The 17,468-nt window shown below is 48.1% G+C and overlaps 1 protein-coding gene across 4 annotated transcripts in view; it reads right to left on the bottom strand.

Annotated features, from left to right (window-relative positions):
• PLCG2 (phospholipase C gamma 2) overlaps window positions 1–17,468 on the bottom strand; it is a 148,433-nt gene that overhangs the window by 74,720 nt on the left and 56,245 nt on the right. For all 4 annotated transcript variants that reach the window (XM_089903344.1, XM_022583086.3, XM_089903343.1 and 1 more), the window contains exons 3-7: window positions 13,753–13,896; window positions 11,426–11,519; window positions 10,672–10,719; window positions 2,999–3,083; window positions 1,399–1,482 (exon numbers count right to left, since the gene is read on the bottom strand). In XM_089903344.1, coding sequence (XP_089759470.1) covers window positions 1,399–1,482; window positions 2,999–3,083; window positions 10,672–10,719; window positions 11,426–11,519; window positions 13,753–13,896 — 455 coding nt within the window. The remainder of the gene's footprint in view (window positions 1–1,398; window positions 1,483–2,998; window positions 3,084–10,671; window positions 10,720–11,425; window positions 11,520–13,752; window positions 13,897–17,468) is intronic.

The raw sequence follows: 17,468 nt of genomic DNA, 5'->3' as shown, positions 1-17,468 counted from the left end.
TTAACAAGGAATAAAAGTATAAAAAGAACAACACACAAAAATCGCTCAACCCAGAGACAAGTTACTATTAATAATTTGGTAAATTTCCTTCCAGAACAAGATGATAGAGTTAGTAGAACTTTTTTTACTTTAATAGGCTCAGACTAAATTCCAATCAGACTGACGGCCACTCATATTCCCACCGCGAAGGTATGAGAGCACCATTTCCCCACACTGTCCCCATAGCTCTATAACATTTAAAACTTTTGCCAATCTAACAGATGAAAATATGATGTCACTGCCATTCCCACTTGATATTTCCTTGACTAGAAGGGAGACAGAACACTTCTCATGGGTCTCTTAGGAACATGCCAGACTTTGAAACACAGGGGAAACAAAAACATCATTCGATCATTTGCTCAAGAATCATCTTACCCATGCAGATGGCCGACAGGCACAAGAAAAGACGCTCAACATCACTAATCATCAGGGAAATGTAAATCCAAACCACAATGAGATACCACCTCAGACTCGTCAGAGTGGCCATCATCGAAAAGAGCACAAATAACAAACGCTGGGGAGGGTGTGGAGAAAAGGAAACTCCCTCCTACACTGTTGATGGGAATGTAGACTGATACAGCCGCTGTGGAAAACAGTATGGAGATTTCTCAGAAAACTAAAAACAGAGTTACCATATGACCCAGCACGTCCACTCCTAGGCATATATCCGAAAGAAAGAAAAGCACTAATTCGAAAAGATACATGCACCCCAATGTTCACAGCTGCATGATTAATAACTGTCAAGATACAGAAGCAACCTAAGTGTCCACCAGCAGATGAACGGATAAAGGAGATGTGATAGATATACAGATATATAGACACACACACACACACACACACACACACACAGTGGAATACTACTCAGCCATAAACAAGAATGAAATATTTGCCATTGGCAACAACACGGATGGACTTGGAGGGTATCCTGCTAAGTGAAGTAAGTCACACAGAGAAAGACAAATACTATGTGATATCACTTACACGTGGAATCTAAAGCATACAACAAACTAGTGAATATAACAAAAAAAGAAACAGACTCACAGATACAGAGAACAAATTAGTGGTTACCAGTAGGGAGAGGGAAGGGAGGAGGGGCAGTATAGGGGTAGGGGATTAAGAGGTACAAACTATTACATATAAAATAAGCTACAAGCATACACTGTACAACACAGGGGCTATAACCCATATTCTATAATAACTATAAATGGAGGATAACGTTTAAAAATTGTGAAACACTGTATTGCACACCTGTAACTCATATAATATTGTACACCAACTATGCTTCAATTTTTAAAAGTAAGGTAAACTAAGACTATCAAAACCTTCAAAAAGGGAATGGGAAAAAAAGAATCGTCTTACCAATTTCTGCTGTTCAAACATAAGTTTTTTATAGAAGAGATGGAACTGTTCAAAGCTGAGTTCATCTTTGTGTGCTCCTATTTCCTGTAAATATATAAAAAAAAGTGACCACACGATTTTTCTTGTCCACCACAAGAATGCCTCTTCCCTGTTCACAGAAATACCATGGCTCTGCTACAACACTGGTTAAAATCAAACTTGCATTCCTCTGAACCCAACTGTCCACAAGTTTCCTAATTTATCTGCCTGGAGAACATACCCACCAGGGATCCCTGGTAAGATCCTTCCCTTGACTCTCCAGAAGGGAAGGATCTTAGCCAGAATTCCAAGAGCCATAATGCAGAACTCCTCCTTTGGGGGGCAGAAGACACTTTCAAATCTAGACATATTCATAGGGTATGTACTGATAGGTCATTTTTAAAAGCATAAGAAAATGAACCGAGCCCTTAGAATGAACAGAGCTCAACTCCAGTCAAGGTCTGTCCCCTGAATGGCTTAACAGCTTTGGGCAAATCACTTGACCCTCTCAGAGCCTCCGTTTCTTCATCTGTAAAATGGGAGAACCACCATTACCCTCCTCGGACTTCCTTGAAACCAAACCAGATAACATCCACGTAGCACCTGCTTGGTAAAGGCTTGATAAGGAACAAAATTCCAACTATGTGGCAGTCAGTGGTAAATGCCTCTCCCATCTCTCTTCTGTCAGTCCCCACCCTTCTCTGGTTTTGCCTTCTTGGACCAGTTCGAATGATGGGGGCGGGCCAAAAGATGGCTTGATAAGCCATAAAGTGGGTTAACTGTTTCAGGAGCTCACTGGTATAAAAATGAATGAGCTTCTTCAGCTGAGGAATCCTGTGACATGCCCCTGTGAGTCCACCAACTGGGACTATTGGGATGGAGTGTTGTTGGGTTCCTTGATGAGAGTCAGTATCTCTCTGAAGGCCAGAAAGAATGCCTATGGATCACCTCCGTCCTTACACCCTTCAGAAGAGCCCCACCTGACCTATGCTACCCCATCACTCATGGAATGACCCGCCTCAGATCTACCAATGGCTTAATTACACAAGAACATAAACAAATTAAATGATGGGCGGAAGGAGGGATGGAGGGATGGGAGGATGGGTGGGAGGAAGGATCAGTGGATGAAGGGAGGGGTGGGTGCGAGGAGAGGGGAAGGGCAGAGAAGAGTCGCCTCTGACAACTATGCTATCAGGACCTGAATACAAAACGCCACATCCCTGGCAACCTACATAAGGAATCTTCCATAATATTTTCCAGAAGAAACACATGTGTTCATATTATTAAAAGGAAAACAGGCTGTGGGGTAGTGAGGGAAAGGGAAAGTTGGACTGGTGGAAACGTCCCAAGTCAAGCAGCTCAGTGAACATGGTCTTCGTGGATGACGTCCTCTGCCACGACTGAGAACACGGGCCTAAGATCTTCACACAATCCCTCTGTCCGGACTAAGATGGATGAATCTGGAGGCGGGGGACTTCCTTGGGTACCATTCAATGGAGCTCAAAGGCACGTGGTGGCTTCATGGGAAAGGCACACGTAGCCCTGGATTCACAAAATCGCCAGGCTGAGACACAAAACTTACCACGAACTTATCTTTGAGGAACTTGGCGCTGCTCACTTTGAAGTTGACCAGGGGCAAGATGGTCTTCAACTCTCGGAGGCTGATGCTGCAAAAGAGGGGAACCCCAGTCCCGTCAGCCTTGAGGGGTGTCAAGAGTGGAGGATCTGGCTCCTCCCATCAGCTCCCATCTCTATGAGAAGACCCGCCAACAGCTGTTAGTGAGCACTAACTGTGAACAGAGACTCTGGGATCAAGACACCCGATGTGCAAGGCTGGTCTCCACCCTTCAGGGATGGCCGTGGACACGGATCACGTAGGAGATTCGCAGTGAGGGCAGAAATGGTGTCGGATAACCTCGGCAGATGCGAAATGTCACAGGGGTTCCAGCCAAGAAGAGGTCACTGAAGGCCAGAGACAGGCAGGGGAAGGAGCCAACCTTCTCTGAACACCTACTATGTGCCAGGCTGCCCCGGGGATCTCCAGGCAATGACGTCACCTCGCCCCTCGCTACACCTCACCCCCCCCCACAGTATGCATTCTCGAGCCCCAGGGTTCAGAACAGGCAACGGGGATGGGGGCAGGGTATGCGGCTCAAGGTCGGAGCTGGTCTGACGACCTGAGGAGGCAGGCACCATTATCACTCCACACGGCAGGTGGAGAAACCGAGGCTCAGAGACGTTGGGTGCTAGCACGCGGCGGGGGCGGACTCCAGTGCAGCCTGCCTCCGGGTCTGCCTGTAACCACTGCACTTGAGGCCTCTCAGGGAACGCCACGAACAGTGACGGTGGGCGGCGGGTCAAGGGCCTGAGATCCAGACCCTCGTGGCTGCAGAGCCACGTGTCTGGCAGAGCGAGAGAGGGTGGTCTGGGCGGTCTCTGGCGTGGCCAGAGAAAACTGTTCTGCGTTCCTGGAGACGTCAGACTAGAAAGGGGCTGTGCGTGGCCAGGAAGGAAGTCTGCCCGGGCTGTGGGCAGGAACGGCCCAGCTTCCGCCACACTGTCTACTCGGCCTCTGCCAGCACGCCCGGGAGGAAGCAGCAGGCCACACTCGGCAGCTGCCCCGGGAGACCGCCAAGAGGACTCCTGGCCACCCCAGTGTCCCCACCTCCAGCATCCCTGTCTCTCATCTAATGGCCTCCCTAACGTGGGAGACCTTTATGGGCCACGTGTTCCCCACCTCCCACCACTCCTGGGGCCGGCACCCAGGGCTTTCCCAGAGAGACGGTGAGGGCAAAAACTACCCCCTCCCCACGGGCACTGAACAATCATGTCAGCTTCCCTCCTCAGCTTGGCGTGGTCCCAGATGCTACAACACTGCACCCTGGGGCAGCCTTTACCAAACAACTGAGGTTGGCAGCCCCACGAAACTTACCTGCCACCCTGAGGCTGGTAACCAACAGCTCCACCACCCCCGGCTTCTTGTAACAGTAATAAACATTCATTAGTGTTTACCTTAAGCCAGCCACTGGCCAAGCACTCGTCACAAATGAACCCACTGAATCTTCAAACCAATCCCAGGAGGTAGGAACTATGATCTCTCTTACAGATTAGGAAACTAAGGCACAGAGAAGTCAAATAACTTACCCAAACTCATACAACCAGTAAGTGTCAGTGCTGAGATTCAAACCTCAGCGCTGCCCAATAGAATTTTCTAGGATGATGGAAACGTTCCGTATCAGGGTTGTCCAATGCGCCTAGGGCAACCAAGGAACTGAATTTTTAAATTTTTATTTAATTTTAATTACTTTAGATTTAAATAGTCACATGTGGACAGTGCAGCTCTAGAAGCCTGCTTCTCTAAGTAGGGTCCCTGGAACGCCAGTATCAACATCAGTTGGGAATTTGTTACAAGTGCACATTCATGATCCCCATCCAGACCCAGTGGAACAGAACTTCTGCAGGACAGGCAGTGCACCTCTGGGGGTAAAGCCCCCCCAGGCTGTCCGACGTGCTGGAGCCAGGACTGCTGACCGCAGGGAACCTATTTGCATGCCTGCTGAAGACAGAACTGGACCGCACACCTGCCTCCCACCTGCACGTCCGACCCTCCCGCCTCCTGAAGGCCAGGCTGAGCGAGAACAGGAAGTGCACACTCGGTTTATGCAAAGTCAGTGTCACATGCCGAGGGGCAAGGGGCAAAGTGGGAAAGAGATGTCCATAGAGACAACCTGCTCCCAGCCCGTAGGTCTGCTGGCCCCTCTGCAGGACTCAGCCCGTGAGCCTCACCCTGAGGAATGCAATTCCAGTGACCACCCTCCACCCCCGAAGGTTCAGGGGCTTTCGCAAGGGGTATTTTGACCGAAGAAGTTTTCCCCTAATGCACTGACCTTAGAACCTAATTCCCAGGTAAGAGGCAACTAAACTCTAGAGACTCAAAAAGGGGGGGTTTCTGGAAACCTGGTCAAGATTAATGCTAAACGATTCATGCCTTTGACTCAGTCTCCCCAGGCCTGGAAATGTTATAAGGACGAGAACGTTCTGGTTGTCCCTTGTTACAATGCTATGTCTATGAATGAAAAGGGAGGGCTTCGTTCATCTGACCAACACTACAAAGACCGAACCAGCCAGATCCCCGACCTCGAGAGCCCCCACCGGTGTGAAGAGCAACAACAGGGGGAAGACTCTAAGAAAGCAGAGAGCGTCCGGCCGACGGGACAGACTGGCACTAAGACCGAGAATCCTACGATGACCCGAAACACGCTTCTCGTGAGGGTCGCTCCATAACGTTCCCTCTGAACGCAATTCAGTGAAACTGTGAACATTAATAAAAACCGGACACAAACTAAATGACAAACAAAAGACAACTTTTCAAGCCAAATATCAGATCCCATTGGTTGAATTACAATGTAGGCGTTAATACTGTTCCCAAAGAGTTGCAACAAAATGTAAACGTGTTTATGGTTTAAGGTGAGGTGAAAATAGTTTCCCCTCCTTGCATGTGGACTGGACTTAGTGACTGATTCGCAGAAAATAGAGCGGGGGCAGGCGGCGGGGGCGGGGGGTCTTTACGAAGGAGAGATCTGGAAGACACAACCTTGGCCAAGTAATCAAGGTTTCCAACACCCTTGACAAGCCATGGTGAAAGCAGGCATCTCTTGAGCAAGGTGAAGAAAAAGACCTTCACCTCCGTGATATTCTTCCCAAACACAACCTCAGGTTACCCTTAACTCCAGTCTAAGCATGACAAGAATATCAGACTAACACAAATGGAGGGACATGTTACAGAATACCTGAGACCTACTCCTCAAAACTGTCAAGGTCATGCAAGACAAGGAAAGCTGGAGAAACCGTCACAGCCTAGAGGACACCAAAGGGGCAGAACAACCAAGTACAATGTGGGGTCCTGGGTGGGATCCAAGACCAGGAGAAGGACACTGGTGGAAAAAATGGTGAATTCCAATAAAGACTAGGGTTTACCTAACAGTCATATAGCAAATGTGGTTTGTCAAGTTTTGACATGAATGATGTGAACCGTAGGGAAAACTGGCCAAAGGGGTATATGAGAAATCTCTGTACCATCTTTGCAACTTTTCTCTAAATGTAACATTATTCCAAAATTTTAAAATTAGTTAAAGAAGAACACAATGTAAAGTCATATGTATAGTTACATATTAATGAAGTAAAATGAACAAACCAATAAATAAAGTTGAGGATGGAAATCTACTGAAAACAATTGTACCCAGAGTTAAACAGTGCCTACCATTTAATGTCAAACTCACACAAATTTTTTCTAGTTTTCAGTATTTCCAAAATTTTCTATAACGAACATGAGTTACTTTCATAGTATATATACACTACCAAATGTAAAATAGCTAGTGGGTAGCAGCCACATAGCACAGGGAGATCAGCTCGGTGCTCTGTGACCACCTAGAGGGCTGGGATAGGGAGGGTGGGAGGGAGACGCAAGAGGGAGGGGATATGGGGATATATGTATATGTACAGCTGATTCACTTTGTTATAAAGCAGAAACTAACATAACATTATAAAGCAATTATACTCCAATAAAGATGTTTAAGAAAAACAAAAAAACATAGGCTTGGGGGTTCCCTGGTGGTCCAACAGTTAAGCCGCTGAGCTTCTAATGCAGGGGGCACCAGTTCAATCCCTGGTCAGGGAACTAAGATCCCATGTGCCTTGCGGCACGGCCAAAATATAAAATTAAATAAAACATAGGCTTGTTTACCATATCTAAAAAAAAAAGTCCATGTGATATTTTTAAATGGGCAAAGGACTTGTCTAGATATTTCTTTGAAGAAGATATACAAATGGCAAAAAGCACATGAAAAGATGCTCAAGATCTGTAGTCATCAGGAAGATGCAAATCAAAACCAAAATGAGATACTGCTTTACACCCACTGGGATGGCTGGAGGGAGGGAAGGGGGTGGGGGGGAAAGAAGGAAGGGAGGAAGGGAGGGAAGGAGGGAGGAAGGAAGGAGGGAAGAGGGGAGGGAAGGAGGGAGGAAGGAAGGAGGGAAGAGGGGAGGGAAGGAGGGAGGAAGGAAGGAGGGAAGAGGGGAGGGAAGCAGGGAGGAAGGAAGGAAGGTTAGGTGTTGGCAAGGAAGTGAGAAAAAAATGAAATCCTGTTGCCCTGCTGGTGGGAATGTATAATGGTTGCAGCTGCTTTGGAAAACAGTAGGCAGTTCATCAAAAACTGGAACAGTATTACCATTTGATCCTGCAATGCCACTTCTGGGTAATGCACAAAAGAACTGAAAGCAGAGAGTAGAAACCCATATTCACAGCAACAATACTCACAATAGCCAAAAGGTGGAAGCACCTGGAGTAAGTGTCCATGGACAGATGGACGCATAAACACAATGTGTTACATGCACATAGTGGAATATTATTCGGCCTTAAAAAGGAAGGAAATTCTGACACTTGCTACAGTAACGTGGATGAACCGTGAAGACATCGTGCTCAGTGAAGTACGCCAGCCACAAAACGCAGCATCCTTCCACTCATAGGCCCATAGGAGTCAAATTCACAGAGACAGAAAATATTGGGCTGGCCAAAAAGGTCGTGCAGGCTTTCCCGTAAATGTCATTTTACAGGAAAACCTCAACGACCTTTTTGGCCAACCCAATAGCACAGCGGTTACCAGCGGCTGCAGAGGGGGTAACAGAGTGAGGGCTAAATGGGTACAGAGCTTCAGTTTTGCAAGAGGGGTCGAGCTCTGGAGGAGGATGGTGATGGCAGCACAGCAACATGAACGCACAGACGCGTATGCTGAAAATGGCAAGCTTTATGTTATGTCTATTTCACCACAATGAAACCAATACGTAATTTTCAGTCAAAGCAGGTCACGGTGGGGAAGGGAAGATTTCTGCCTTTTACCAGCTCAGTGATGAGTTAAGCCACAGCTGACCGGCTAGGTTGCTGTGGACAAGTGATCTAACCTCTCCTGGCCTCAGGATCCTCATAAAATGGACCGGAGGGTGCCCAGCTCGCCAGTCTGAGAGCCTTCTTTCCGTAAGCTTTCCCCAATTCCCTAAGTAAGGAGAGTGCTCAGAACGGCGGGTGTTACAAAGTGACTCCTCAGCAAACGCCAGCTGCTGCCATGTTGCCTCTCGAGAGGCTGAAAAGGGAAACATGCTCAGGCCAACAAAAACCCGGGACTGGACACTGCCCGAGCCGGGCCAGCCCACAGTCTGCCTCCCATCCCCAGGCTCTTTCCTTCGTGCTGCAGCTCCTTTGTTTTCTTCCAGGAAACGGGACCACTGTGCGAGACAGGAAAGGAGGGAGACTGGCAGAAGTCAGTTGCCCTTTCACTGGCACCTTGGTCAAGTTCCTTTTGAAAAACTCCCTCTGGGCCTCCCAGAACCACAGGAAAGGTGGGATTTTCCACGTGTTGACAGAGCAGCAGGGCTCTGCCAAGCGGAAGGGAGGTCGGGGAGCGGGAACGGCAAGCAGGGAACAAGGAATCATGGCCAGAGACAGACTTGCTGTCTGCTGAAGGTTCTGGAAAGGACTTCTCTGTAAAGGACTTGCAAGAATCCATTCTGAGCGAGAGAGCTGGAGGGAGGCTCCCACTTCTTGACAACAGAAGTTGGAGAAGCAGACTGTGGAACCAGATCAACAACGCCATACCCCACCATGTGGAGAGAGGGCCCAGGAGGGCTCCCTCTCCCAGCTCTGTGCCAACCTCAGCTGTGATTCACCCCAAAGCCACAGAGAAGGGAAACAGTCATGGGAGGCTCCACCTCCGAGACTGAAAGAGGCCAGTGTGTATAAAATCCCCCAGCACGGGGACCTCGTTTGATCCACCCTCCGTAACACGGGCCAGGCCCAGGTGTGGGACCACAGAACGCTGGCTGAGAGGAGGAGGGAGGGAAAGGAAGATGGACAGAGACACGGACTGAGCTGCTGGCTGACCTAACAACATCACTAAACTTTGCACCGCTTCCTGGTTACCATCTGCAAAGCATCCCGTGGGGCACGTGTACAAGAGACCACAGACGCTCTGAAATCAACAAGTGATGGATGACACTAGCCTGACACTAGAATGCCTCAGGGATGGAAAGACTTTCAGGAACAAGAGAGTTGAGTTGTAGAGGTTACTTGTTGCCTCGTTGACGTGATGCTGACACATCTTAATGGAGAATGGAAGGAAGGAAAAACATTTAAAAACTTTCAGAGAGGTCTGATGTGAGGCTAAAATGATACAATTGATTGCCAAGAGCTCAGTACCGTGCCTGGCATGCTGGGTGCTCAATAAATGGTGTTTTTTTTTTATCATTACATTATTAACAAGAACTGGATCATAACCGAAAAAAAATGCAGAGGATGTTCAACCTCGCCCATAAACAAGGAAACGCAAATTTAAGCCAAAATCCACTGCTGCCTTTTACCCACAGATTAATAAAGGTCAAACTCTGGAGACACAGTGAAACAAGTACTTTCTTGCACTGTTGGTAGAAAGAGAAATCGCTACCACCTCTCTCAAAAATCTCAGACCCGAGGACGCCTGGCCGCTGGAATTCCTCTTCCAGGAATTTATCCTGCTCATACCCTCATCACCAAAGTTTACAAAAAGGGAGATGTGAAGGCTTTCACAGTATGCTAATAAAGGACCAGGAACAACTTCACGTCCATCAAGAAGGAAATTATTTCTCATCAGTTGGAGAATTACACTGCACCCATCCAAGGACAAACCGCATTGGATACAAAAATGCCTGGCATGGAGCGCTGTGTGTGCCGACAGGGAACCACTCCAAGACGTGCTGTTCAGTGAACCAGTCAAGAACACTGAATTACATGTTATCACATCGCCCCACTCACGTCCACCCAGCCCTTACGACCATCGCTACTGAACTGGGTTTACCTCCTGATGGTCAATCTCCCAGCACAGAGGAAGGGCAGGCACCATGGTGACCCTGTGTCTCCCCGGGACACAGAAGGGGCTCACATGTGAAGGCCTAAAGGACGTGCTGCAAGTGCTCCACAAAAGAGAAGCCACCTCTGCAGGTGGACTGGAATTTTCCACCGCAGTGAGGTCCCGCACGGGTAGAGATTCTGTCACCGTGACCCCCGCCACCTAGCACTGTGTCCGGCACCTTGTAAGTCAAATCTAACTTCATGAGGAGCTTTCCACAGCAGAGAACATGCTCCAACCCCCTCAGAATGTTTAAAGAAAGAATGAACATCCGAGTCCAAAACCATCGGGAGAAAACTACAAAAATGTGAGCGAATCTTACCTGTTTCTTCTGGTCTGATCCACAGAATAAATCTGCTTTCGCAACCAACTGGGAAGAGAGTTGAGACAAAGAAAGAAAGTTAGAAAACAGCACAAGTCTAAGTGAGTTCTATAGGATGCGACAAAGGAAACTGGAAACGAAAAGGAAGGTTTTCCAACTTTCTAACTCAGGCCACTTGGGAAGAAGCAGTTTCTCCTTGTGGTTGAAATGCCCCAGCTGAGCCAAGAGGCCCCTTTGACAGAGGTTGGCAATCTTTAAACTGACAATTCCCTCTGATGATATTAGTTAATCCCCAAAAAGCTGGTAAGGAAAATGGTGTAAATCAGAGGGTTTTGGTTTGCTGGAGGGACAGTAATTCACACACCAATCCCATCCAAAGGGAGTGGCAGGTGGAAAATCCCCGGACCGCAAGCCTGAGGTCCTTTGATCAGTCAGTTTAATCCCTCTTCCTAAATCCTTTAAGAAACAAGCCTCGGGCCCTCCCCTCAAACCCAACACCAGTACGAGCTTCTGTCTCAGCCCCAGGGCCCTCCTCACTCCAGCAGGCCAACACCAAGGCCCAGCACTGAGACAGGCTTTTCTGTGAGATGCTGGAGAGTCCACAGCCACTAATGGGAACCTACTGCATACAGGACACTCAATGAGCCTCCAAGACGCAAAGCTCCCTTTTCCTTTCTTTCACCATATTGGCTAAAGGGGGCAGAATAAATGCCTGAGTGAGCGAACACAGAGATAAACAGGCCAAAACCGTCACCTCTCAATGATGGTGGGGGTGGATGCGTTCATCACTTCCTGGTGCAAGATCTTCAAGCCAGAGAGCCACTTAGTTGCATCTTCTTTAGAGTCGGCTGTAGAGGTGAGGGGACAGAAATGCTCTGTTACTCCCTGGGAAGACAGACCACTGCTTAGGGACCCCCCCCCCCACACCTTCCCAGCCCCACACAGACCACGGGGCTGGGAGGAGCCTGTGCTGGTTCCTAGGACCTACTTTTTGTCTCAGATGAGGCCATATGCCCATGGTGAGCCTCCTACAGCAGGGGTGGCAAGCCGGTGACTTTTTAAGAGTTTTAGCCCTATGCTAACAAACAAGAGGCAGGACCTGGGATAACTTGTACCACAATCCTGAGCAGCCCTAAGCATCTCCCCTGTTTCTTTTCAAGGCCAGAGAGAGGGGTGGAAAGTAGGTGATGCTGATGCCTGTAAGGGAAGCGGCAACAAGTACCAGTTAAGAGCTTGGCGTCATCGCCAAGTCCCAGTGTACCGCTTCAGGGCTGTGTGATGTTCAGTTGGTTACTTAACCTCTCTGTGCCTCATTTCCTAATCAGTAAAGTGGAGATGGCAATGCAAACAACTAGTCCAGTTATTAAACATCTCCAAACTAGGGAGTTTGCTAGTCTAGATAGAGCATGCTGAGGTTTCTGCTCTCACTCTTCCCATGTGGATGAGGAGAAAACTACAGCTCAGAAGAGTGATGGGACCTGTCCCAGAGCCAGTAAATAAGAAGCTGGGATCCAGACATCACCCTGGCATCCTGGGCTCCACGTCTTGCTTGGGCTTTCATGGCCTCCCTACCAAGAAGAGCACCCAGGCTTCAGCCTGCAGGGGGGCTACGTGGACAAAGCTCTGAAGGGACACAGTCACGGGCCCCTCTCTCCTGCCCCATCTCTGCCTCCTGCTACACACCATCAATCAGACGGCCACCCAACACTTCCTACATCCAGCTTGCTAATTTCCCTCCTCCAAGCCCTGGCACATGCAATGTCCTCTCCCTGGACCATCCTCCCTCTTTCATCCCAACTCCTACTGATGCCTTAAAACCCAGTTGAAAAGTCACCTCCCCTGCAAAGCCTTCCAGGGAATGAGGCACTGTGTATTCCTGCAGCACGCTTATGTTTGGACTACTGCTCTTATCGCAGAGTACTCTAAGTTCCTGTCCACACGTCTGTCTCCCCAAGTAGACTGTGAGCTCCTTAAAGGCAGCAACTGGGTCTTATTCCTCTTTACAGCCCCAAGGACACGTAGTACAACCTGGCACAGGGCATATGCTCAAAAGATGCCTGATGCAAGCATGAATGAGAACTCAAACCAATGAGACCTATCTGACCCTAAATTATATGTCTTTTATAACTGAGTTGTAATAGTTCTTAAATATTCTAGATATGTTTTTAATCAGGCATACGAATTGCAATTTTTTTTCTCTATATTGTGGGTTGTCTTTTCACTTTTTTTTTCTCTCGGCCGTGCTGCATGGCTTACAGAATCTTAGTTTCCCCACCAGGGATCAAACTCAGGCCCCCTGCAGTGGAAGCTCGGAGTCCTAACCACTGGACCGCCAGGGAAGTCCCTACCTGACCCTAAATTCAATGTCTCTAACGCGACTCAGCTTTCACGGTTTCCCCCCACTTTGGTCTACTTTTAATGCTACTTATTTTCTCTCTCGTCAGTCATGATTGTACGTCAAGTTCTAAGTCAATACATTCTGGGATTAGACCTGAAGGCAGCTACAGGCTTCTGCCCCTGAGCGAAGTGCCTGTGCTTTTTCACAGCCCTTCTCCTGGCTGCTCAGAGGCCTCTTGGACTTTCTGGTGGACTCATAGGGATGGCCTGAAATCTCGCCTCCAGATACACGTGTCTCCGTGTGTGCACGTGTGTGTGTGCATGTATGCGTTTACTGTAAGTGCATGTACGCATGTTTACATGTGTGAGGTGGAAGATTTCAGGATAGTTCCTTCGGATCAGTTAAGCTGAATAAATGGTGCAGGCCAGACTCTGCTGGACGAAAAATGTACCCGCCTTCAGCTTTCTGCATGAGCCAGGTAGGCCCTTAACGTAATCCTTTCCACGTGCCAGTGGAGTCGGCATTATTGGGCTCCCCGTTTCACAGCTGAGTGAACCACAGCTCAGAGAGGCTGAGTCGCTTACCCAAAGTCACACAGCTAGAAAGGGACAGGGTTAGGATTCAAAACCATGACGCCCTAAACACGCATTAGCGGTTGGGCAGGTGTGAGCATCCTGCTAGTGAACTTCCTAGGAAGGAAACGAAGACCCAGGGAGAGAGAAAAGCACATGTCATGCACCCACCTGCTAAGCTGAGCGTGCTGAGGACGAACTGGGTGCCATACAAGATGGTGAAGCAGCACTCTTCCTTCTGACGGACTGCTTTCGCACGCTCAAAATCCTTGGAGTTCTTCCCTGGGCGGATTTCCTTTATTTCCATGATATCCACTGAAGGAAAATTAACATCAGCCAATCAGAAGCTGGAGTTCACTCCATCTGAGGCTGCAGCCATGTGCCTGCACCCCAGACACACAGAGCCCAGCTCTTCACTCCCCAGAGTGAAGACAAGCTGGGCCAGCCCCACAGCCCTGTCCATCTTGCAGGATTATGTGCAAAAAATGAAATGCTTGTTGTTCTGAGCCACTAAGTACTGGGAGACTTGTTGTACAGCAATAGATGACAGAAAAAGAGGAAACCCATCCTCCCTAGAACCCCTCCTGCCACGTGATGCCAACTCACTCCTAGCCAAAACCTACCTGGCCAGGATGGCACCTGACCCAAGGGTGACCCCTCCCTCCATGGGATGGCCATCTGATCTAAGGGTGACCCCCCCCCACACACAGGGTGGCCATTTGGTCCAAAAATGACCCCCTCCCCTCACAGGATGGCCACCTGATGCAAGGGAGACCCCCCCCTTTCCTGTCATAGGATGTCCCGTGAACTAAGGAGTGTCACAGAGTGACAAGTCCATCCATCCTTTCCTCCCTTTCTTCTGTCAAAAAAGCACCTTGTCCTGGGATGAACCCATTTCACGTGCTTGAGGTGAAGATGATCCACATCCCGGCACCTTTCACCACAACAAGCCAAAGGAGGGGCCGAGGGTCCCAGGAATGACCACAATGTCCCACCCTTGGCACGGTGATGGGTTCAGGGATGAGCACATGGCCTAAGCTGCCCCCATCAGCATCCTCCTGGGACTTAAGTGGCCAAAGCTATTCATCAAATTTCTCCTGCTGCTGCTGCCAGGCTGACAAAACGTGGGTCTAGGGGTAGCAGGCCATGTGGCCTGCCATACAGAAAGCAAAGATTCATCCCTGATGCACTACTGAGCCCCTGGGTCCATTTGGGCTTGAAGCCACTTCTGCGCTGGAGCATGCTACCTATGTGACCCAATAAATTCTCTTTTTTGCTTTGGTTAGTGGGAAATGAGTTTCTGTCACATGTAACCATAAGAATCCTGGGACATACATCTTTGTTCTTACACTGCACAGAGAAACAGGAAAGAGGTATTCCTGGAAATGAGAGAGTAGGGAAGGAGACCTCAGCTTTGATCTGGGATCAAGGAAGCAAATAGACCCAATTGAACAAAGGCATTTTAGGGTCAGAATTGAACTGGCAGGAAAGGTTCACAGCCACTCACACAGAACAACAGGAGGAGGAGACAGAGTATTAAATTAGGGGAGGAGGGGATGGAATGAACCAAAGCCTTTTTTTTAAAATTTATTTTTGGCTGCGTTGGGTCTTTGTTGCTGCACACGGCCTTTCTCTAGTTGCGGCAAGCGGGGGCTACTCTTTGTTTCGGCGCACGGGCTTCTCATTGCGGTGGCTTCTCTTGTTGCAGAGCACGGGCTCTAGGCACGTGAGCTCAGTAGTTGTGGCTCACGGGCTCTAGATGCAGGCTCAGTAGTTGTGCCGCACGGGCTTAGTTGCTCCACGGCACGTGGGATCTTCCCAGACTAGGGCTCAAACCTGTGTCCCCTGCATTGGCAGGCGGATTCTTAACCGCTGCGCCACCAGGGAAGCCTGAACCAGAGGCTTCTCACTTTCTTACCATCGATCTAGCTAGACTGAAAACAGTTTGGGGGACAAGAATCATGAAGTAAAGTGAAAAGACTTTAAATAAACAGCATTTGTTCTGTACCCTGTGTGTGGTGGTAGCTACACAAGTCTAAACGTGATAAAATTCCTTGAAACTATACACCAAAACAAAAACAAACAAAAGTTGAGTCCACATAAAAAATGGTGAAAACTAATTAAGGTCTGACCACTCAGCCATAAAAAAGAACAAAATAACGCCATTTGCAGCAACATGGATGCAACTAGAGATTATCACACTTAGCAAAGTCAGTCAGAAAGAGAAAGACAAATACCACATGATATCACTTATATGTGGAATCTAAACTATGACACAAATGAAACTATCTACAAAAGAGAAACAGAATCAGGGACATAGAGGATAGACTGGTGGTTGCCAAGGGGGAGGTGGGTGGGAAAGGGTTGGACTGGGAGTTTGGGATTAGCAGATACAAGCTGGTATATGTAGAATGGATAAACGACAAGGTTCTACTGTAGAGCACAGGGAATTATATTCAGTATCCTGTGATAAACCACAAGGGAAAAGAATAGAAAGAGAATGTGTACATATGTATAACTGAGTCATTTTGCTGTTCAGCAGTAATTAACACAATACTGTAATTCAACTATTATTTAATAAAAAATAAATTAAAAAAACTAATTAAGGTCTGTAATTTAATAATATTTTACCAGTGTCCATTTCCTGGGCTTGACAACTATGGTTATGAAAGATGTTATCACAGGGGGAAATTGGATGAATGGTACACAGAAACTCTGTGTTATTTTTGTAATGTCATCATGAGTCTAAAATTATTTCAAACTAAAAAGTTTTTTAAAACACTTATCAAGGGACTTCCCTGGTGCAGTGGTTAAGAATCTGCCTGCCAATGCAGGGGACACAGGTTTGAGCCCTGGTCCGGGAAGATCCCACATGCCACCGCAGCGACTAAGCCCGTGCGCCACAACTACTGAGCCTGCGCTCTAGAGCCCACAAGCCACAACTACTGAGCCCACATGCCACAACTACTGAAGCCTGCATGCCTAGAGCCCATGCTCCACAACAAAAGAAGCCACCGTAATGGGAATCCCGCGCACCACAACGAAGGGCAGCCCCTGCTCGCCGCAACTAGAGAAAGCCCGCGCACAGAAATGAGGACCCAACACAGCCCAAAAATAAATTAAAAAAAATTTTTTTAAACCCACTTAATTATGGGTGGTCCTATTATGGGGGTGGGGGTGGGGTCAAGGGGTCCTTCATTCCTCAAAAACTAACAACAAAACACAGAGTCTTTGTGCGCGCTCAGATTCACAACCTTCTGGGGGGTTAAATCAGCACTGCTGATTTACCTGCTTCAGCGGTTATCTGAGAACATCTGAGGTATTAATGTTCGTTCTCAGAAATCAGTTACTTACCCAACCCAGCTGCCTGCCGGTTAGGAGCCCAGTGGCCTTAAGCAATACTCTTTTTTTCCTAGCTAGTCTAACAATGATTATCTAACCATTCTCTTTCCCCATAAAATACCTCTAAGAGGGAATTTCTGAATTGGCCAACTGTGAGCTTTTTTCCTTACAGCAAAATTATAATAAAAATTTGATGCGTTCATAACTAAAGAGAAAAATTTCAGATAATGTAACACTGTCTTCAGGCAATCACCAAATCTTATCAATTCCTTCTAAATCACTCTTGAATCTATCTTCTACCCATTCCCAGGGCCAACACCATAATCCAAGCCACTGTCACCTCTCGCTTGCACTACTGAAGTAGCCAGGAGCTACCCCCATAGTCTTTTCTATGAAATGCAGACATGCTCCAGCCACCCCTGGGCTTCAAGCTTGCCGATGGCATCCCAGTACTATTAGGGCTAAGAACCAAGGCCATGTGATGACCCTGCCGACGCCATCTGGATCAACTGTGCATCCTCACCGCTGTGCTCCAGCCACGCTGG

Source organism: Delphinapterus leucas, chromosome 20, assembly GCF_059928025.1.
Source record: "Delphinapterus leucas isolate spDelLeu-1000000601 "Yukka" chromosome 20, BTC_Dleu_Yukka2, whole genome shotgun sequence".
NCBI classification, from domain to species: domain Eukaryota; kingdom Metazoa; phylum Chordata; class Mammalia; order Artiodactyla; family Monodontidae; genus Delphinapterus; species Delphinapterus leucas.
This window is presented reverse-complemented; position numbering and strand designations above follow the sequence as displayed.